General features: G+C 36.3%; 1 protein-coding gene across 1 annotated transcript in view; it reads right to left on the reverse strand.

The window, feature by feature from the left end:
- Positions 1-23,995, reverse strand: part of GXYLT1 (glucoside xylosyltransferase 1) — a 39,391-nt gene that overhangs the window by 6,126 nt on the left and 9,270 nt on the right. Inside the window, exons 2-6 of the mRNA XM_077753203.1 lie at positions 20,293-20,464; positions 18,775-18,900; positions 14,302-14,553; positions 6,363-6,486; positions 5,870-6,042 (exon numbers count right to left, since the gene is read on the reverse strand). Of these exons, the coding sequence (XP_077609329.1) occupies positions 5,870-6,042; positions 6,363-6,486; positions 14,302-14,553; positions 18,775-18,900; positions 20,293-20,464 (847 nt within the window). The remainder of the gene's footprint in view (positions 1-5,869; positions 6,043-6,362; positions 6,487-14,301; positions 14,554-18,774; positions 18,901-20,292; positions 20,465-23,995) is intronic.

A 23,995-nucleotide genomic window follows, 5' to 3' on the forward strand; every position in this document is an offset into this window, starting at 1 on the left:
GGACTTATGAAAAAAAAAAAAAAAGCATTTTTTGTGTAGAAAACCCCTGAACCTTTTTCTCAGGTAGTACTCTGCACTGAAAGACCTTCCTCCTGGAAAATTCTTGCTCATCCAGGGCCCATTTCAAACGCCTCCTTGTACAGATACCATATGTTTGCACGTATAGGTGGATTAGGAGGAACTTAATGGAGGACCATGGGGGAGAAAAAGGGAGAAAATAGTGGGGGAGAGGGAGGGAGGCAACCCATGAGAGACTCTTGAATGCTGAGAACACACTGAGGACTGATGGGGATGAGGGTGAGGGGAAGGGGGGTGATGGGCATGGAGGAGGCCACTTGTGAAGAGGAGCACTGGGTGTTATATGGAAACCAACTTGACAATAAACTATTAAAAATAATAAAAAATAAACTACAATTTACAAATTTAGAAAATAAGGAATAAGACCACTGATGGGCAGAATGTGTGATTATATAAATTATTTTCAAAGTAAAAACAAAACAAAACAAAAAACAAATGCCTCCTTGTGAGGCCCAAGGCCTTCCCTAGTCCTTCAAGGCAAGGCTCCAGTACCATGGCTGTTAACAGTGAATTACAGTTAAGTATTTTCATCCTCATTCCTATTAATGAGGCTGTACTAGACCAGTCATTAGAAATAAAAAGAACAAGAATCTAGAAAATAGAGTCAATCAGCTCTTCTCCTGACCCCCACACTTAAACCAAACTAGCACTCCTATTTATGTTCTGTCTTCATGTCCACATAAGATTAGGCACAGTCTAGCAGAACAAAGAGTACATCTGCATGAGGGATAAGTGGTTAGACACATTTCTCCCCCAAGTCTCAGTGATTTAACTGTATAGTGAAGACACAGCCCATTAAGCAAAATCATAAATCATTTGGATTTGCCCCAAATCTTGGTCTCCAACATATTCACGGAGACCTGGTTCATGAATCCTTCTAAAGGTATGTAAAGTAGAGTCATTGCTCCTTGTCAACTCACTTTAATTACGTAAAAGAGGATGGTTAAGAACAAGAGGGAAAAAGAACAGATATCTAAGGCAAAGGGAGGGGAGGAGCAGTATAATTTTTCTCAATGTCAATGTAAAGCAAATGCTTAAAAGAGGAAAATGGGTGATGGGCACTGCAGAGTGCACTTGTTGAGATGAGCATTGGGTGTTGTATGCAAGCCAATTTACAATAAATTATATTTAAAAAATAATAAATAAATTAAAAAAGAGTTTGGAAACCCCATACACCAGCGGGGGTGGGGGGCGGGCACAGGGAGGGTTAAAAAAAAAAAAAGAGGAAACTCCATTTACAAATGAAACAAAGAAGTTAAAATATTGAAGCATAAACTTAAGATCTGTTCAAAATATGAACAAATCTATTAAAAATTCCTCAAAGACACAAATGTAAAGATATCTTGTTCTTGATTAAAATGTCTCAACAACCAAATGTCTCAACACCATCAAAATGTCAGCAGCTCCTAAAAAGCTGGCTCACTCCCAAAAAAATACAAAATACAAAATGAGTTAGTATTTGTGGAAAAATACATCTACAAACAGCCTCTAGGAAAACACTGAGAACAGCCTCTGAAAAGGGAGTGACCCTACCAGATATTAAAACATAACACGATACCTTTATCATTAAAAGAGCATGGCATTAGTACACAAATAGACCAATATTACAAAACAGAAAATCCAGAAATTACGGATGAAACTTTAGTATATAATAAAGTCAGTATCTCAGATATTTGGATTAAAGATAGACTTAATTAAATGGGTGTTGAGACAAGATACCCATTTGGGAAAAGATCCATTCCTCACCCAATATAAAAGGTTAAGTTCCAAACTGAGCAGAAGACTAAATGTAATAAATGACACAGTATGCAGGTGAATTTTTCTATAACCTGAGTGAAGGAAGAAAAAGGATTTTTCTTGAAACTTTTAAAAACTTGATTACATAAAATTAAAAACAAATTTTAGTATGGAAACCAACTTGACAATAAATTACATTAAAAAAATAAAAGCATTTTTCCAAGTGGAAAAAAAACTTTCAATGGCAAAAAGTTCTATCAACAAAATAGAGATGGGAGAGAATATTTCCAGCAGATACCACAAAGGACTAATGTCCCTACCATACAAAGAACTGGCAACAATTGGCAGGAAGGGAGGGAAGGAAGCAAAGACAAAAATTCCCTCACGGTGATGGTTGCACAACTCTGTAAATATGCTAAAATCTACTGAATTATACACTTTATTTTTTTTAATTTTTAATGTTTATTTAATTTTGAGAGAGAGAGACAGAGCACAAGTGGGGGAGGGCAGAGAGAGAGGAAGACACAGAATGGGAAGCAGGCTCCAGGGTCTGAGCTAGCTGTCAGCCCAGAGCCCGACGTGTGTCTTGAACTCATAAATCGTGAGATCATGACCTGAGCTTAACTGACTGAGCCACCGAGGCGCCCTGAATTATGAACTTTAAATGAGTGAACTTTGTATATATAAATTATGTATCAAGAAAATTATTTTTTTTAATGTTTATTTTTGACAAAGACAGCACAAGTGGGGGAGGGATAGAGAGACACAGAATCCAAAGCAGGCTCCAGGCTCTGAGCTGTCAGCACAGAACCATGAGATCATGACCTGAGTCAAAGTCGGACACTTAACCAACTGAGCCACCCGGATGCCCCTCAATAAAATTATTTTTAAAAACCTATAGAATAGGTAAAAGAGACTTGAAAGATAATTCACCAAAAATAAAAGACATGAAAATGGCACTTAAATATATAAAACAATGCTCACCTCACTCACAAATGAATACTAAACTAAGATTCCATTTCTCACTCATCAAAATGGCAAAATTTTAAAGGCTTGAAAACACACTCCACTGATGAGGCTGTTGGGAAATAGGCCTCCTCATAAAATGTGGGCAGGAATTCAAATAATCCTTCTGTAGGGGAAATAGGCAGTATATTCAATCTTTAACCCCACCTGCAGGAACTTACCCTGAAGATATATCTCCCATCAATACAAACATAGATACGGCAAGGTGATGCACTGCGGCAGTAGTCAGAATTCAAAATGTTTGAAACTATCAAAATGTTCAAATGTAAGAGACTGCTTGAGTAAACTCTAGCATACACAGAAAACTCTGGAGTAGGATAGTCTTAAAAAAAAAAAAAGACAGCTGGAGGGATGGGTGAAACAGGTGATGGGCATTAAGGACTGCACTTGTGATGATCACTGATTGATGAATACATAGAATTGCTGAATCACTATACTGTACACCTGAAAATAATCTAACACTGTATGTTAACTATACTGGAATTAAATTAAATTTTTAAAAAAGAGGATGAGATTTATTAATGCATGAATTTTAGACTATCTGAAGAGAAAAAAGCAAAGAGCACATAATATAAACAGTATGCTACCTTCTGTTTAAGAAAAAGGGGATTCCAAAATACACATAACATATATCTGCTCATCCATACAGGAGGACAAGCCAGAAAACAAGAAATTGGTAATCTGTGGGGTTGGGAGCTCAAGATGGAAGGGGTGGGGGAAAAGTGATACTTCTGAGTAAACCTTTACATAGTTTTTATTACATATATTTTATTATTTTATTATCATGTCAAATTAAAGTTGAGTCAGTAGGAGCATCTGGGTGGCTCAGTCAGTAGACAAGCAACCCTTGATCTCAGGGTTGTGATTTAACTCCCCACCTCAGGTGTAGAGATTACTTAAAAATAAAATCTTTAAAAAAATAAAAAACTAAAGTTGAATCAATAAAGATGGAGGAAAAAAGCTTAAAACTGAAAGCATAATGAAGCAAATAAACCCAACTGTATTCCAAATGAATAAAATAACCACACTGAAAGGCAAGAAAAAGAACTAATCCAAGTAGCTGCTGAACACAGTACAGAGAGCACGTACTCATGGGGCGGAAGGTCTAGATAACAGGAACAAATTCTTAACTCTTCTTAGTAGGTTGAGTTTTAGCAAAGAATACAGCATTTCTAAAATTATTTTAAATGTATTGTAGGATTAAGCAGATAAGGAAGTGATTTATGTTAAAAGGCAGGATTCTAACTACGGAAGGAGCTAAAACATGAAAACAGAGTAGAAGGCAGGAAGAGCCTTGGGGCAACAGAACTGGAGGCATCAGTGTGAGTACATGATTGTATATCATGAATACATGACTGAGTATATGTGAGTATTTAATTTTCTTAGCTCTGCTAGGCGTGCTTATTGCTCCAAGGGTGTCTTTGTTTCTGAGCAATAAGCATTCCTAATACCCAGAGCCCTCTCAAAGAAACCAGAGCTCCTTTGACAGATAGCTAATGTCAGGGTTAAAACAGGGAAGGTAAAACAAGTTAAGCCTAGCATATTTTGTTGAAAACGTAATGAAGAAGGGTGCCTCAGCGGCCCAGTCAGCTAAGCGTCCGACTTTGGCTCAGGTCATGATCTCATGGTTTGTACGTTTGAGCCCCACACTAGGCTCTGTGACGACAGCTCAGTGCCTGGAGCTTGTTTCAGATTCTGTGTGTGTCTCTCTGCCCCTCTCCCACTTGTGCTCTCTCTCAAAAATAAACATTAAAAAAATAATAATAATAATAATGAAGTGGTACTCAAAAAATGATGGAAATATGTCAGATAAGCACACGAGTTTACCAAAAGGGATTCCCAATGGCCAAATGGGAAACAACTTAGGCATCAATATAATAAAAGGAAATACTGCATTATAAATCATCAAAAAAAAAAAAAAAACCCCACAACAACCCTATCAATGACTTCGTACTGATAATGTATAGATCAATAAATGAGCAAAAGGGGATGGCTCTACCTATAGGAAAATGCAGAGTGCCAAAGTTGTATGCAGAAGGACAGCTAGGGTTGGACATCATCAATTTGTGACTACCACAGTAAAGAATGGTTTGAACAAGAGCCAACAATGGATGCTAAATATGGTACAGAAATTTTGATGAGAAGCAGCGTATTTACATAAGAGGGAAAAAAACTACACAATGGAGAAACTGAACATTTTGAATGAGTGATTAAAACCAGCATCACCAATGAAGGGTAGGCACACAAAGGTGACTATGAATGTGATACCCTGAGAAGGACGTATCATTTACACAGTATTTTGCCCAGGAAGACATAGCCTGAACCGAATCATAAGGAAACATCAGACAAGCCAATATAGAGAACAGTCTAATTAGAAAAGAGGTAAAGAGGCTCCATTCTCCAAAAACGTCAATGCCATAAAAGACAAAGAAAAACTGAGAAACTGTTCTACATCAAAAGAGCGTAAAGACACATGAAAATAACGTTATCAATATTAAATTTCCTGAGTTTGATATCTGTACTGTGGTTAATAAGAAAATGTCCCTGTTCTTAGTGAAAACACACTCAGGTCTTTAAGCAGAAGAGCATTATGTGAGGGGCACCTGGGTGGCTTAGTCGGTTAAGCGTTCGACTTTCGCTTAGGTCATGATCTCACGGTTTGTGGGTTCGAGCCCCGCGTCGGGCTCTGTGCTGACTGCCAGCTCAGAGCCTGGAGCCTGTTTCAGAGTCTGTCACTCCCTCTCTCTCTGACCCTCCCCTGCTCACGCTGTCTCTCTCTCTCTCTCTTCTAGAAATAAAAACATTAAAAACAAAAAAAAAGAGCACTATGTGTGCAACTTATATTCAAATGGTTCAGAAATAAACATGTCCATATAGAAGGAGAACCGAAGACAAAGCAAATGATGTAAAATATTAGTAATGAACATTAGTAAAGGATACGGAAATTTTTTGTATATTCTTGCATACTGTCTAAGTTTGTAAAAATTTCAACATAGAAAGTTAAAAAAATAAAAGAATACATTCTTACATTTCTCAGTGCTTCATAAATAGCTCTAAATGCTGGTTGTTTATCATCATGGTAAACACCTCTGTTCCCATGAAGAATAAAGATTCCTTCTTCTTCTGCTTCCTGGCAATTGCTTCCATATATACAATGATCTGGCCGATAATTCCATTGACATGGAAAAACAAAAAGGCTTTCTATGTGAAGAAAAATAGAATGATGAAGCAAATACCCCAATTCCACGAATGAACAGTATGCGAAAATTTTAGTTTAAAAATATAGCTCTTACAGGAGATTTAAAATCTAGTAGTAAAAAATACGTTTGGCATTTAGATCCCTTCCTATGAAAACAACATGAAGAAAAGTTTAAAAATAAAAAAAGGCCTACTCTATCTTAAACATAATTAGTGATGTTCATTAATATAAGCCAAGTCAAATAAATGCATTTCTTCACTTTTAACAACATATTACCTAATTTTTTACAAATGCAAAGAATAAAAGAAATTTAAATGATTACCTGGATTATGAAAAAAGATGATATTCAACAGATCTTGATCCCCCCATGTGATGTTTAGTTTGTATTTTTTAAGCAGTGGCATAAGGATATCTCCCCATCGCAGCCGTACAGCCGTCATGTCATTCTGTAGGTAAACACATCAAGAAATACTCAGGCTTCCATGTTTAAAATGGCAGCACAAAGACATGTTTCCCTTAGCATTACAGAGCATCAAGGAGAAATGCACACTTCTTTTCTTATAAAACCAAGTGACTCGAATGTAAACCTAAATGGAAGTAGGGCTGTCCACTTGGAACCAGGGACGGTAACAAAAGAAGATATCTGAAGCTGCATTTGAAAACAGGTAGTGAATTTTATCAGTTGCCTTTTCAGCCTCTATAAAGTTCTGATAAGCTTATTATTTTAAAACACAAAGTCAAAGACCCAAGGAAACAACAGAGTTCAAAGAGGGTCCTGCATCTTGTGAATGAGGGTGAGAAGCAGTTGAGCTGAATACTAAGCCTTTCAGCTCATTTGATTCTTTTAAACTCTCCAGACTTAAACTAGTATTCTCAAAGTGTAGTTTACAGTTCGCAGAACACTGAATTGCTGATGTCCTTTACTATATTAAGTACAGAAATTAAGAGTAACATTACTAACATTTATAGCAATTTAACGTAAAATTTTAGATCTATTTAATATTTTTTAGTCATACACAAAAATATAAAAAATATTTCCTACTAATGTATATACATCACTTTTACAAACGTATTGGCTCATGAAAAACTGTAAATTTAAAATACAAAACTGATTCTCCTTAACAGTTTGAAGGATATTGTTATAAAGTATTCTAGGACATACAATAAACACAATGGGAGTATAACAATCTATTCCTTAAGAAAAAGAAAGAAAAGCCAGAGTCCCCAGGGGAAAAGCTACATATTTAAACTAAATATTATCTGCTATAATTGTATTTAACCTTTGGGTCAAGTCTCTTCAGGACACGGTAAACAGAGTAATTATAAAATAATCAGGAATTCCCCAAAACAATCTGAAAAATGACTGAAAGAAGTTTTACTAAGCAAATAATAAGAAAATACTTTACTGAAAGATGACTCTTAAGTCATTTAGCATGTTAACTAAATGTTCTTAGGATCTGAAAAGGGATATCTGAATTATACAAGGACTGCTTTGGGCTAGCAAGACATTGAACAGACAGGGCTGGTAGACCCCTAGTACCATGCCATGTTCAAATCTTCATTGGATTCTGTCCATTCAAATATATAAATATAAATATATAAGAAGTATACCTATTCAAAGAAAAAAATCAATGAAAGATAAAATTACAAGGTCTAGTGCAGTCTCCAGGGAAAACAACAACAACAAAAAATAACCTTTGTAAGTTAAGGAAAAGTTCTATTATAAAAATACTGGATAAAATATATAAAAATTGCGTTGAGAGTAACACTAGTATTATATGCTAATTATATAACCTAGAATATCCAAGACAACTAATGAAAAATTTCTCAGAAATTAGTTTAGAGGAGTTACATATAAAAGAAGTTCAAGTTAATAGAAATTTTTTTAAAAATAGAGAAATGGTCAAGGGATATGGACAAATAGCCATTCATAAAAGAGGAAAAAGAAATGGCCAAAAATATGAACATGTAATTTTCCACACTGGTAGTATAGTTGACTAGGAAAGTGTAAGTTAAAATAGGAGATATTTTTCAGCCATATAACAAGTTTATATTAGTATACAAAAAATAAAACCAAATCATACATTCTCTGCAATCTCAAGCACATATATACTGACATAAAAATCAATTATATATTTATTGAGTGAAAAAGGTAAACTGAAGATGTATAAGAGGATTTTATTTTATTAAGTTTATTTCTTTTGAGAGAAATTAAGAGAGCAGGACAGGGACAGAGAGGAGAAGAGAGAATCCGAAGCAAGCTCCAAGCTATCAGTTCAGAGCCTGGTGCAGGGCTCTATGCCATGAACCATGAGATCCTGACCTGAGCGAAAGTCAGGAGTTAGATGCTTAACAGACTGAGCCAGCTAGGTGCCCCTATTAAAGGATTTTACATGTAAGTGGATTTTATATGTAAAAAGATTTTATTATGTACATGTATAGGTTTCACAACACATTTTTAATGGGTCTGAAAAATACAAAGCACAGTTTATAACATCATTTGGGCAAAGAAATGTAACTGGGAAGAGTGGTATGTAAAGAGGGTGGGCTTTTCTTTTTATTCTATATGTAATGAATTATTGTGACTCGATCTCAGGGTTGTGAGATCATGACCTGAGCCCAAATCAAGAATGGATGCTTAACCCACTGAGCCACCCAGGCACTCCTTTTTTAATTTTTAAAAAGAAAAATGTGGCTCTAATTACTAATTTTAGCAAACCTACCACCAAAGTGCACATATATTAGATCAATTAATTTCATCTTAGAATAACATATGCTTTCAAAAATATTATCATAATCAGTCTTATACATAAATATAAAACTTATAGGTAGCTATATCATGTTCCAAGAATGCCAGAAACTGAGAACTCATCAATTTCCAAAGATTAGTGACTGGACTAATCTCTGAACAGTTCTCTCTCTGTAAGATGTTCACTGATATTATGTTCTCATAAGTTAAATACACATAACAGAATAAAAGTCCTTCATCCCATACATTTTGAAAATGTGTAAAAAAATAACCATCATGTCTACTTCATAGGAAATGTTCTCCTTTCCAATGTTTTTTTAAATAATTCATCAATAGCTCAGTTTCTAAAACTTTCATCTTTCCTCTGCCAGTAATTATTGTCACTTTTTTTCCAACCCCATCCTAAATATTCCAAATACAAAGTTGTACAAGAGACACATCCTGACCTTAGTACGTGGAGAAAACAAAGATTACTTAAGTAATATATAACAGGATGTGAACAGGGTACAGTAAACATACAAGGATTCTCAAGATGCCTTATTTGGGGCACATCGCTGGCTCAGTCAGTAGACCATGCGACTCTTTATCCTGGGATTGTGGGTTCGAGCTGCATGTTGGGTGCAGAGATTACTTAAATTAAAATAGGGACACCTGGGTGGTTCAGGCAGTTAAGCCTCTGGCTTTTGGCATGGCTCAAGTCATGATCTCAGTTTGGGAGTTTGAGCCCTGCATCAGGCTCTGTCTAAGCTGACAGCATGGAGCCTGCTTGGGATTTTCTCTCTCCTTCCTCTGTCTCTGCTCCTTCCCTGCTCATGGCCTCTCTGTCTCTCAAAAAATAAATAAATAAAACCTCAAAAAAATTTTTTAGGGGCACCTCAAGTGGGTCAGTCAGTTAAGTGTCCAAATTCGTCTCAGGTCATGATCTCACGGTTCATAAGTTCAAGCTCCGTGTCAAGCTCTGTGCTGACAGCTCAAAGCCTGGAGCCTGTTTCAGATTCTGTGTCTCCCTCTCCCTCTCTGTCCCTCCCCTACTCGTGCTTTTTCTCAAAAATAAACATTAAAAAATATTTTTAACTGCACAGCAAAGGAAACAACCCACAAAACAGGCAACCAACAGAATNTTCCTAACAGAAAAAGGTTAAAAGTATCCTAAGAGGGGTTCAAGGCTGCATATATAATCATAACAAAATACAAAGCAATAGCTTAACCACCACTGTATCATTGTCTACCATGCATGAGAAGCAACAAAAAAGTAGAAGTTTTATTTTAATTTTTAACTGTATTACATCAGGTTGGAAATGAACAGTCATGAATGGTAGGAACTGTGTGACAGTTAAGCAAATTAAGAGTTTAAAGTATGAGCATTATCTTAAATGGGTAGTCTTACAGCTTTTCATGCAAATAAGAACCATGGGGCAACATTCACAGATGCACAGGAAACAGTTTAGAAAGCTACTATAAGTAATCAGTTATATCACTAGAGCCAGAAACTGAAGAATTAGTAGGAAAAAAACAAGGCAATGTTTGCTACAGGTATAGTCTGAAAAACAATCAGGAAAAACAGACAGACATATAAAAAAGGAATCAAAAATAAATTTTATAGAAACCTCTCAGCGATCATAAATACAGTAACATTTGAAAAGAGCAAATTTCCATTGTTCCCACTGGGCAAGAATAGGTTCAGAACACAAGGACAGTAGATGTGAAGTAAACTGTGCCTGCTGAATTAATGTATAATCATGCCTCTCATAGTCTTCTTCATTAAGTCTATAATGCACAGATGAAAACACAAGTTTGAAAACCTAGTTGGTTTTAGAACATGCTACGACAAAAAGAAAAGGGGAGAAATTGCTGAAGTATTTAAGAGTAACATTTACGTTAAGTAAAAGATAATCATATATTTGAACTAGATAGTTGTAATTTTGACACATTTGAGACAATAAATATGGTGTTATACTAAATTATCTCTAAGGTTCTTTGCAACAGTAAACTTCTCATAATTCTATGAATTTTGAATGAAGAGTTACTGAGAAGTCACATTATCCCTTAGCAGGTAATCTTACAGCACCATCTTCTGGTATGATATTACTGTGCACAGGCTAACAATCCAAAAAGGAGGACCTCATGGTATTATACCTGTTTTATTTAGTAAAACCTTATGGTTCATGAGATTTTAAAACTTAAGCTATATTAACAAATTGGGTAATTGAGGAAATGTCCACTGTCAAGCAAGAGCATAGGTTATACTAGTCTCATTAATGCATTCAATTGTAGTAGACAAAACTGAAAAGAATCAAGATTTCAGAAAGGTCCAGACACAGCAAAGCTAAAACAAAAACAAAACTAGGTTTACTACGTCTGCAGAAAATAAGGATGATGGGTACAAATGGTCCTAAGACTGAAATGTCAAGGCACTGGCGATGGCTGCAAGCAGCAAGACTGCCTAGATCAAGGATAAATCAAGGAAACAAGTCTAAATGAGGCCAAGATTAAAATTTTTTTAATATTTTTTTATTTCTGAGAGAGAGAGACAGTGTGAGCAGGGAAGGGTCAAAGAGAGAGGGAGACACAGAATCTGAAACAGGCTCCAGGCTCTGAGCTAGCTGTCAGCACAGAGCCCGACACGGGGCTTGAACCCACAATCTGTGAGATCATGACCTGAGCCGAAGTCGGCTGGTTAACCAACTGAGCCACCCAGGCACCCCAAAATGGGGCCAAGATTTAAATGAGGCACACAAAATGCAGTAATAAATAATGGTATAAATTCCAGTCCACCAGATGCCATAAGAAAAATATCTGAAAAATATACACACATATATTCTCATATCATAAAAGACATAATAGACCTTAATGTTTAATATAGCCCTAACTAGATATAAAGGGATAAACACTAAGTGTATATGGGTATATCAGAAGTCACTGCTTTTAACTAACACTGAAGTACTTACTATGTGCCATGCTCTACAGTAAGCATTTTCTTTTTCTTTTAATTCCAGTATAATGAACATTCAATGATACATTCATTTCAGGTATATAAAACATAGTAACTCAACAATTCTATACATTATTCAGTGCTATCATAAATGTACTCTTTAATCCCCATCACCTACTTCATCCATCCCTCCACCTACCTGCCCTTTGGTAACCATCAGTCTGTTCTTTGTAGTCAAGAGTCTGTTTCTTGGTTTTTCTCTTTGTTTTGTTTCTTAAATTCCATGAGAGATCATATGGTGTTTGTCTTTCTCTGACTTATTTCACTCGGCACTATACTCTCTAGATTCACCCATGTTGTTGCAAATGGCAGGCTTCCGTTCCTTTTTTTGGCTGAGTAATATTCCATTGTATGTAATATACTACCTCTTTATCCATTTATTTGTTGATGGACACTTGGGTTGCTTGCTTCCATAATTTTATGGCTATTCTAAATAATGCTGCAATAAATGTAGGGATGCATGTATCTTTTTGAATTAGTGTTTTTTTATTCTTTAAGAAAATACCCAGGAATAGAATTACTGGATCATATGGTAATTCTATTTTAAATTTTTTGAGGAACCTCCATACTGATTTCTGTAGTGGCTGTACCAGTTTGCATTCCTACCAACAGTGGACAAGGGTTCCTTTTTCTCCACATCCTTGCCAACACCTGCTGTTTCTTGTGTTTTTTATTTTAGCCATTCTGACAGGTGTGAGGTGATACCTCATTGTAGTTCTGATATGCATTTTCCTAATAATGAAGGATGTTGAACATCTATTCATCTCTGTAGGCCACCTGGATGTCTTCTTTGGAGAAATGTCCATTCTTCTCTTCTGCCCATTTTTTAACTGGGTTATGTGTTTTTTGGGTGTTGAGTTATAGAAGTTCTTTATATATTTTACACACTAACCCTTTATCAGATTGGTCATTTGCAAATATGTTCTCCCATTCAGTAGGCTGTCTTTTAGTTTTGTTGATGGTTTCCTTTGCTATGCAGGTTTTTATTTTGATGTAGTCCCAATAGTTTACTTTTGCTTTTGTCTTCCTTGCCCCGGGAGACATATCTAGCAAAATGTTGCTATAGCTGATGTTAGAGAAATTATTGCCTATGCTCTCTTCTAGGATTTTCATAATTTCATAATTTCATTTCACATTTAGGTCTTTAATTTATTTTTAGTTCATTTTTGTGTATGGTATGAGAAAGTACTCCAGTTTCATTCTTTTCCATGTAGCTGTCCAGTCTTCCCAACACCATTTGTTGAAAAGACGCACTAAGCATTTTAAATGGATATCCTTTAAACTGATAACCCACACAAGTCCATTTATTATCTATTTTTCAATGAAGAGAATCAACATTTGAAAGTTAACTGGCTAATGGTTAAATAAGTGCACAGGTGGCAAAGTTAAATATAAAGAGTTTGACTCCAGATCCCACAAACTACAATGACATAAAACTCATCAACAGAAAATTGGTAAACAATACAAAAAATGCCTATATTCAGAATGCACAGAGAAACTAAATAATCTGATTCTTTCACTGACCCACAATTTGAGAGGTAAGAAATATGCAAGAATTTTTTTTTTTTAATATTTTTATTGGCGCCTGGGTGGCTTAGTCAGTTAAGCATCCGACTTTCGCTTAGGTCATGATCTCGCGGTTCGTGGGTTCGAGCCCCGCATCGGGCTCCGTGCTGACTGCCAGCTCGGAGCCTGGAGCCTATTTCAGAGTCTGTATCTCCCTCTCTCTCTGAAAAAAAAATTTTTTTTAATGTTTTATTTATTTCTAGGAGAGAGAGAGAGAGAGAGAGACAGTGTGTGAGCAGGGGAGGGTCAGAGACAGGGGGAGTCACAGACTCTGAAACAGGCTCCAGGCTCTGAGCTGGCAGTCAGCACAGAGTCCGACGCGGGGCTCGAACCCACGAACCGCGAAATGACCTAAGCGAAAGTCGGACGCTTAACAGCCTAAGCCACCCAGGCGCCCCAAGAATTTTTTTTAAAGTTAACATCCAATAGCCCCCAAATAGCTCACATTTACTATGTGTTAGCTACTATTCTAATTCAATCCTTACAAAAGCCCTATGATATAGGTAATATTATCTACCATTTTCATTTCACAAACGAGACAACTGAAGCCCAGACATGTTAAAAATTTACTCAAGGTTCCAAAGTTTTGAATCAGGCCAACAAACTCCGGAGTCTTAAGCTCTTAACCTCATTTCTGTGTTGCCCCAAGGTGTTCTACAGCTGCACAACTACAAAATGACAACTACTACCTGGAATAATAACAATCTAGGAAGATGAAATTCACTACTTAGTGCAATGTTATTTTACTTCATTGTAAGGACATTTGGCTTGATCTACCACAATCTTCCAATAAACAGAATACTAAGAACTGTTTTCTTCAATTATTCTACATAAATGGAAAATTTCTGAATAGTTTAATATTGTTTTTAATAAAGCAAAATTAAATTGGATACCAAAAAAAATGTGTAGGGAAAACAGAGAAATTTCAACCAAGCACCTGTATCAGTGACTTACCTTGAAATACTTCCTTCTCATCCTAGTCATATTCATCAACATAACTCCAGAGTTTACTCCAGTTTTTCCATAATATGGGTGTCTGGCAAAGCGGTTATACCATCCTATACGAGGCTCTTCATGTTCTGGTGCCATTGCAGCAATTTGTGTGGAATTAAATTTCTTTAGTAAAGACCAAATATCATCAACGGGTCGTAAAAAAAGGATATCCGTGTCAACATACAACAGTGAATCAACTTCTTTCAGGATTAACTAAAGAAGAGAACATGAAACAATGATTAATATTCTACTTATTTATTATAATACATAAAAGAGGTTTTAACTGTAAAAAAAAATGCCGATGAGATAAGCTAATTTATGTTAATGTTTTAAAGAAATTTTTCCTAAATGTGTCTTTTTTACAATAGTGCGCTGCACAGTCACAGTCACAGTCACACACACACACACACACCCACCCACCCTAGGCTAATCTTTATATTAACTTTTTGAGAAAAAAAGCTACAAAAACAAATCAGAACAAAAGACTAAATACTATACTAACAATTGGAAAAATAAATAAAAGTAACACGTTCAAAGATTTGGGAGGAAATTCTTTTCATGATGGAAAATAACATTAACTTAGCTGACTTACATCTTGAATCTTAATTTTCTGAGATAAATACAGAAATAAACCAATACAAACAAAGATCTTCTCAACTTGTTCTCTTGGCCTATAACACTAATGGGTGTCACCTATATATCATTTTGGTCTAAACTAGAAAATGAACCCAAACCACCTAGTTCTAGAGTCCACACTTTTTTTTTCTGTGCTTAACTTGTGGTAAGGTCCCCTCCCTACCTAAGGAAAGAAAAAAAAAAAAGAAAATTCAAGGTAACCTGGCTATACATGTATGTGACAATATCCCTCATGACCTTGTAACATGAGACCACTTAATCAGACTGCATGTTTGTGTGTGTTATCATATATGGGAGAAAAAGAAGTTGAAAATATATTTAAGGGGCGCCTGGGTGGCTTAGTCGGTTAAGCGTCCGACTTTCACTTAGGTCATGATCTCGCGGTTCGTGGGTTCGAGCCCCGCATCGGGCTCTGTGCTGACTGCCAGCTCAGAGCCTGGAGCCCGTTTCAGAGTCTGTGACTCCCTCTCTCTCTGACCCTCCCCTGCTCATGCTCTCTCTCTCTCTCTCCTAGAAATAAATAAAACATTAAAAAAATTAAAAAAAAAAAAAGAAAATATATTTAAAAACTACATCACGTGGTGTTTGGGGCTCAGTTCTTTGGGCACAAAACTAACCGAGCAGTGCCAGCATGAATAAAGTTGGCTACTGGAATGAAAAGCCTCTGTGTACAACTCTCTGTGTGAGAATCCTACTACAAACTATCTCCAAAAAATCAAAGTAAATGTGCAGGTACTTACCAAATGTGAACACTTGTCTTGAAAGTAAGACTAGCTACGTTGTTATTTCTGAGAGAGGTTAAATATGCTTTCTACAGGGATTTTTCAAGGAAAGTATTTTATTTCTGCCTTACCCACGAGGTTCAGAATCCAACTCTCACAAATTTAAATTTATTGGATATATCAGCATATTAGTACAACTCAATTATTAGATTAACCAATATCTTTTGGTGGCTCAGTTGATTGAGCCATTGTCTGCTTCTGGATTTCAGCTCAGGTCAGGATCTTGCAGTTCATGGGTTTGAGTCTTGTGTCAGGCTCTATGCTAACAGCATGGAGCCTGCTTGGTTCTCTCTCTCTCTCTCTTTCTCAAAATAAATAAATAAACTTTAAAAATTTTTTAGAAAAAGAATATAAAGAGAATAAGAGTTTGATCCTCATTCTGTTCCTTTTCAAAGCTGTTATCTCCTCCTGCTGCTAAGGTTGAGTCATCCCCTTAACGAGCAGCTACCAGGCTGCAATCACCCCATTCTCTCCTTGATTTAATATCACGCCAGAAAAAATCTGATGGTTGGACTGCAGAGCTTAAGTAGGAAAGATTTACTTGTTGTTCAAAGATCCCAATTACAGGGTATGTATGCATATGTCTGTATGTCTGTCTCTCTTTGGGATGCAGAAGCGTAAAGGAAATTGTTTTTATATCAACATGTTGTTTCTGTACCATTAAACAATGTACACTGTTGCTTCTGTACCATTAAACAATTATTACATTGTTAGCAGACTTGGAAGACACTGTTCACTGTCGGGAGTCACTGTTAACTGGAGATCAGACATAGGTTAAATAATGACCATGTCAGCATTTTTTCTTTGGTTCCTTTTGGAGGAGGCAGGAATTGGAAGAGCTTACATTAGTTGTTTTCATCAATCTATATCAAAGGAAGAGAAACTCCATAAAAAATTATAACTTAGAAAAATAAAGCATCAATTTACTTAAACCTGGGTAAAAAGATGCAGAGGTAACAGTGAAATATGAGGACAATTTGACAGGTTTCAAATATATTTAGTATTTCAAATTCCATTTAGAAATCTAACTAGATTACATCACTAAACAATCTGACAAATTTCGTATCTCAACATTAACAATTAAACTTGTTAATAATGCAGAACAAAATGTCAGAGAAATGGTTATAATGTTAGGCTTCTACCATCACATACTATTTTTTCAGTAACATATTTATTTAATGTCATAGTGTATTTGTTTAACCCCTGCCTCTCACATGGGACAATAAGCTCTATGAAAACAAGTCTGTTCCATTCATTCCAATATACCCAGCACTTCCATACAGATAATTGGCAGAAAACAAGCACTCAATTTATTAATTAAATGAATGGGATACTACAATGATTCAACATTAAAATTTTGTTTTAAACTTTTTTATTTTTACAGTTTATTTACTTATTTTGAGGAAGGGGGAAGGGTAGAGAGAGGGAAACAGAAAGAGAATCCCAGGCAGGCTTCACACTGTCAGCATAGAGCCAGATGTGGGGCTCAAACTCATTAACTAGGAGATCACGACCTGAGCCAAAGCAAAGAGTCGGACTGTCTGAGTCACCCAGGTGCCCCATATACTTTTAAAGTCTACATGAAATATCTAAAACCTCCTGAGCTTTTTTCCCCTATCTTAATCCCTTATCTGTGTGCTTCTTACAATGGAAGCAGAGACTTCCTAGGAAGATCCTAGGATCCAATCTTTTTTCTGCGCAGCAACAAAGTTACTGGTTCGACAGACTCGGATCAAAATTATAACTTTAAATCTGAGTGATGACCTGAATTTGGTAAATTATATTAATATACTAAGAATTGCCTTACTCCACTTAAGAATAACAAGTAACTAAAGTTTCCTCCCCCGTAATTCATACGCTTTCCAGGAACTTGTCAGCTTAAGTTCAAATATTTCTACTACCATAACTACTTTAAACATATAATGGTCCTAACAACTACTGTGAATTTTATTTTTTTTTAATTTTTTAATATTTTATTTATTTTTGAGAAAGAGACAGAGACAGCGTGAGCAGGGGAGGATCAGAGAGAGAGGGAGACACAGAATCCGAAGCAGGCTCCAGGCTCTGAACTAGCTGTCAGCACAGAGCCCAATGCGGGGATTGAACCCACAAACTGTGAGATTATGACCTGAGCTGAAGTTGGGATGCTTAACTGACAGAGCCACCCAGGCACCTCATGTGAATTTTAAAACTGTGGATGAAATCAACCCAAAAGAAAGAGGTAATCTTCCTTCTGAATACTTTTAGATTTAAAAAAATGATCAGAGTTTATCACCAGAGAATAACACCAAAGAAGAGCTCCGCTGAATAAACAGTTCCCATTTCCCTTGAGTTCACATGTCTTAAATTTGTGTCTGTGTCGGGGTGCCTGGGTGGCTCAGTTGGTTAAGCATCTGACTCTTGGTTTCGGCTCAGGTCATGATCTCATGGTGGATGGGTTCCGCCCATGCTGTCAGTGCAGAGCCTGTTTGGGATCCTCTCTCTGCCCCTTCCCCACTTTCTCTCATGCATACTTGTTCTCTCTCAAAATAAATAAACCTTAAATATATTTTAAAAACCTTGTAACTGCATAAAAATACAATTGGAAAGAGTCACATGGCTTGGTATAAGAAAGAAATGGCTATTTAATGATCCAATCTACTTCACTTCCCAAATTATAAATGCAGTGGGCAACTTCTATAGGAGGGAGACTACCACTGCATGTCTGCCACAGGCCTGGCTCCATTAAGATCTGATGACCTCTCTTCCTTCTTAGAAATAAAACAGTCCACAGCCCCTGAATAAACTAAATTGAAAGAAACAGTAATCCAACAGAAATTACTTATATGTTTCATTTTTAACAGATATTTTCTTTGAAGCTTTTATTTGTTCTATGGGAAGTTTTTTTCCTAATGTAAAAAGGGAAAACCTACATGTGTGTGTTTTCTTTTTAACTGACTTCTATGTAACTCTTCATTAACTTATGTGTGTAAAAGCAAAATTAAAGGAAAAACAAAACACTGAAGAAAAAACTTACTGGCAAGAACAATCTCTGAGAAGCACATGGTTTAAAGAGCTTTTTCCACTCCGCTGCATTCTCACTTGGAAAAGTTATTGGGTATAATGAATAATTAAATGTCTGCAGAAATGACCAGCTATCAAGCTAAAGAAAATATAAAAAAGTAATAACTCAGTTTAGATTATTTCACTTTCAATTTTCTCTATAAAATCATAAACTAATAGATTTTAAAAAGCTAAAAATTAAGATATCATATGTTAATGCTGTACACAGTTCAAAGAAAGATTCTTCTTTCCCACCATTTGTTTTATTCACAATATTAAAATCACTGTAACATTCTAGATCAGAGGCACAATGAAAGTATAACAACCACAAAATCAGCTGCTGAAAGCCTTGCAAGTTGTTCATCTACCTCATCTGATAAATAAATCCCATCAATCCCTAAATAAATTAAACTCAAAAAAATTAAGCACAAATTTTATACCCAAGTATGTATAATAAGAAATATTTACACTCAAAGTCAAGACCAATAAGAACTGGTTAGAAAATACCTGTCAGAGGTGCCTGAGCGGTTCAGGTGATTATCATCATCTTTACCAACGTCTCAGAACACAAGGTGGTGACATTTCAGGTGAATTTTCTTTTTCTTATATGTTCTTCACCCATATCTACATGTTCTACTCTTCTTGTACAGTTGTAATTTTTTTGTTGTTAAGGTTACGTGGTTGCCCTGATTCAAGAGTATACTTTTAACCCTTACAAACAGCTGTAACAATATGGTTATATGACTGAGTTCAGATTAATGAGATACTGGCAGGAATGTCATATGTCTGAAAAGTATTCTAAGAGGGAAGAAAGGGATTGGCCTTCTTCACTCCTTTCTCCCTTGTGCTGGTTAAAACATGAGTGTGAGGGCCAAAGCTTGGGACCATCTGGGACCATAAGGTAGAAGCCTTATGTCAAAATGGATCAGTCACAAGACAGAGTCCCTAAAGACAGAGTTACCATATGCCACAGACTGTCTACTTTTATGTGAGACAGAAAAAAACTTCCATCTTGTTTAAGCCACTGTTAGCTTGAGTTTCCTGCCAATCTAGCCAAACTGACTGTAACTAATATAAAACCAAAAGAACGTTCTTACCAGAAAAGCCGCTTCCCTCCATACTGTCAACCAAGAGCTCCCTCCCCTCAAAACAGAAATAAAATCTTTGTGGACACTTTGTTTGAGACACTCCCAAGCCAAACATGGGAATAATATTAAATTATAGGACTTTCCTGTCAAATCATCTTGGAGCTAAAGCCAGTGAAATAAAACCTCCATGCTTTGGAAAGGACCTGAAGTAACCTCCTTTTCAAAAACAAACCGTCCTCTTACACCTAGATCTGGACTCTTAGATGGAGCAGCAGCCCCACTCTAGGAGAGCAGTTAGTTACTGAATAAATATTTTTGTTCAATGAAGGAATAAAACAACATTCCATTATAGTGTACCATTAAATATTCACCTCTACAGTCTTGACAAAGTCTCAAATACTTACTATGCCTTTAAAACTATCATGTAGTTGATCTTCAGCAAAAATATGGAACTGCAGAGGTCTGATGCTGAAAATGATAGCTGACTTCAACATGGTTATGGTTTCTTCCAGTCTTTCACCACAGGCAACCACAGCGAGGTGCATTCTTTGAGCAGGCTGCACTTTCAGACTATACCTAATAGAAAAGAAAACCACATTTTCCAACAGTTTTAGTACAGGGTAACATATTAACAACATGGTATTCTGAGCATGTTCAAAAACTGAAGTTCAAAAGGTCAATTTAAAAAGCAAAGAAATGGGGTGCCTGGCTGGCTCATCAAAAGAGCATGTGACTATTGATCTCAAGGTTGTGAGTTCAGGCCCCACGTTGGGTATAAATATTACTTAAAAATAAAATCTTTAAAAACAAACACAACAAACAAAATAAATTACTAAATAACAAAGAAATATCAAAATACAAAACAATACAATGTTGAATCAATTATATATTTCTGTATCCTCAGCCAGCTTTCTCGGCCAATATTCCTCACTAGGACCCACAAAACAAAACAAAACAAATTACCACTTTTTTCAATTCTCCCATAACTAGCACCACCTTAGATGCACAGAAGAGAATTCATTACTCAGACTGGATGCATTAAGGACCTAATTCTCTCAAGGAACCTGCCAATTAACAAAAGGAGCATCACTAATTGAAGGTCTTCCATTCAATTATTTTTTAGCTTTTTAATTAAAAAAGAAATCTAAGGACATCTGGGTGGCTCAGTCAGTTAAAGCATCTGACTCTTAATTTCAGCTCAGGTCATGATCTCAGGGTCGTAGGATCAAGCCCCACATTCAGCTCTGTGCTGAGTGTGGAGCTTGCTTGGGATTCTCTCTCTTCCCCCTTTCACACCTCTCCCCCACTTGTGCTCTCTCTCTGAAATTAAAAAAAAAAAGCTTTAAAAAAATCTCAAAGACACTGAGGAGGGCACTTGTTGGGATGAGCACTGGGTGTTGTACAGAAACCAATCTGACAATAAATTATATTTAAAAACATAAAAATAGGGGCGCCTGGGTGGCTCAGTCAGTTGAGCGTCCAACTTCCGCTCAGGTCATGATCTTGCTCATGGGTTCAAGCCCCACATCAGGCTCTGTGCTGACAGCTCAGAGCCTGGAGCCTGTTTTGGATTCTGTGTCTCCCTCTCTCTCTGCCCCTCCCCTGCTCACACTCTGTCTCTCTCTCTCTCTCAAAATAAATAAACATTTAAAAAAATTTTAAGGGGCACCTGAGTGGCTTAGTCCGTTAAGTGTCCAAACTTCAGCTCAGGTCATGATCTCATGATTCATGAGTTTGAGCCCCATGTCAGGCTCTATGCTGACAGCTCAGAAGACTGAAGTCTGCTTCAGATTCTGTGTTTCCCTCTCTCTGTGTCCCTTCCCTGCTCACTCTCTCTCTCTCAAAAATAATCATTAAGAAAAAATTTTTTTAATTTTAAAAAATAAAAAATAAACATTTAAAACATAATGAAAAATTCAAAATAAAAAAAATCTCAAAAACATATTGAAGTAGGGAGAATAGAATAAATCCCCATGTACTCATCTCCTAACTCCAACAATTATCCACTCAAAGGTGTTCTTATTTCATCTAAAATACCCCCCACATCCCCTTCCACTAAACAACAGATCATTCTGAAGCAAACCCAAACATAAATTCATCCATAAATATTTAACTATTATATTCAATCTTCAACCATACTAATTATATTGCCTTCATATAACTTTTTCACTGATATGCACTCAGTCCCATTCTCCAAGTACTCAGTGAGAGCTAAAAACTTCTGAGGTGGTCTAAAACATACTAGTCAAAAATCAGTATGCCATAGCACCTGGGTGGCTCAGTCGATTAAGTGTCTGACTTCGGCTCAGGTCATGATCTCACAGTTCATAGGTTCGAGCCCCATGTTGGGCTCTGTGCTGACAGCTAGCTCAGAGCCTGGAACCTGATTCGGATTCTGTATCCCTCCTCTCTGACCACCCCACCCTCCCCACACACACACACTGGCCCCCTCTCTCAGAAGTAAATTTTTTTAAAAAATCAAACATTAGTATGTCATTTTGGAAGGAAAGACTCCTTAAACTTAAACTACTGGCCTAGGCTGTATCAGATCCTACTTCAAATACAGAGTAGCAAAGAACTACACCAGGCCTAATGAAACTTTAAGACTCTTGAACCTTAACCATGAACTAATATTAATCCACAAGCATGTAAAGAACAGGATTAGTTATGTGTGGCTGCACTGTTATTAAATAAATAACCTACTTATAATATTAAATACAGATCTCATCTATAATTATAATTATGGCATGACATAATTTTGGTACTGACAGTTAAAGGATTGGAAGACAACATAAAACAAAACTAGTAACACATTATTATAATATGCAAACATTTTGAACTAAAGGTATTATAAAGTGCAAACATTTTGAACTAAAGACATAAAATTGGACTTTAATTCAATTCTTGCTTACTGAGATCCTTTCTGTAAAACGTACAAGAATTAGAAATTATATTGTTTAATGTTAACAGTTGTTATGTATACATTACTGAGATCTGTAGTCGCAAGAATAAATGACTAATCATTTTTCTTAAACTTGCAAGCTAAATTAACTGTAGTGATACTCCTTAACACAGGACTTTGGAATCTTGAGTATTCACGTATCTGTGTGTTAAAAGTGAAACAGAACTGTTTTCTGAGGAACATCTTGTTCTTGCTCATGGTAATCCTTCAACTGATTTCTGATATCATTTTTGATATCAGAAGTCAGAAAATCATACCAAGGAATAACATGAAATACAAACAACTGACTATATAAAACATACTTGAGTATCAAATTCATACATCTAAATGTTTTTACATTATACATTGGGAATTATTTTATATTAATAGGATAAAACATTAAGTGTGAATATATATAATGTGCTCCTGCTTTTATCGTGGATCAATCCCTTTCTATTAACAGGGCTGTTTTGCTAAGAGTGTGGAGATAATTAAGATAGCAGTTGAAAATGATGCTCTCATATGTGACTACTTGGAACTGTCCAGCCTTCAGCAGAGGAGCTGAAAAGCTCTTGAGCCTAAATATCTTCTAGACAACAAAGAGGTCATTTCCTTCCCTGATCCCTCTATGGGAAGGTTCAAACATAAACTCCTCAATACCTTAGTAATTCACCCTTTCTTCAGGCTAATGGGCCAATGATTCTACAACAAACTGTTGGAGTGCCTGGCTGGTTCAGTAGGTAGAGCATGCAACACTTAATCTCAGGGTTATGAGCTCGAGCCCCACCATGGGTGTAGAGATTATTTAAAAATAAAATCTTTAGGGACACCTGGGCTCATTCGGTTAAGCGTCCGACTTCCGCTCAGGTCATGATCTCACGGTTCGTGGGTTCGAGCCCCGTATCAGGATCTGTGCTGACAGCTCAGCGTCTGGAGCCTGCTTCGGATTCTGTATCTCCCTCTCTCTTTGACCCTCCTCTACTCACACTTTATCTCTATCTCTCTCCCTCAGAAATAAATAAAACATTAAAATAAATAAATAAATAAAATCTTTACTAGAAACAATAATAAATTAAAATCAATAAATAAATCTGTGTTTTGGTTGTTTTGTTTTTTGAGAGAGAGAGAGCATGTGAGTGTGCACACACACAAGCAGGGAAGGGGCA

The sequence above is a fragment of the Crocuta crocuta genome, unplaced genomic scaffold, assembly GCF_008692635.1.
Source record: "Crocuta crocuta isolate KB4526 unplaced genomic scaffold, BGI_CrCroc_1.0 scaffold30, whole genome shotgun sequence".
Taxonomy (NCBI): Eukaryota; Metazoa; Chordata; class Mammalia; order Carnivora; family Hyaenidae; genus Crocuta; species Crocuta crocuta.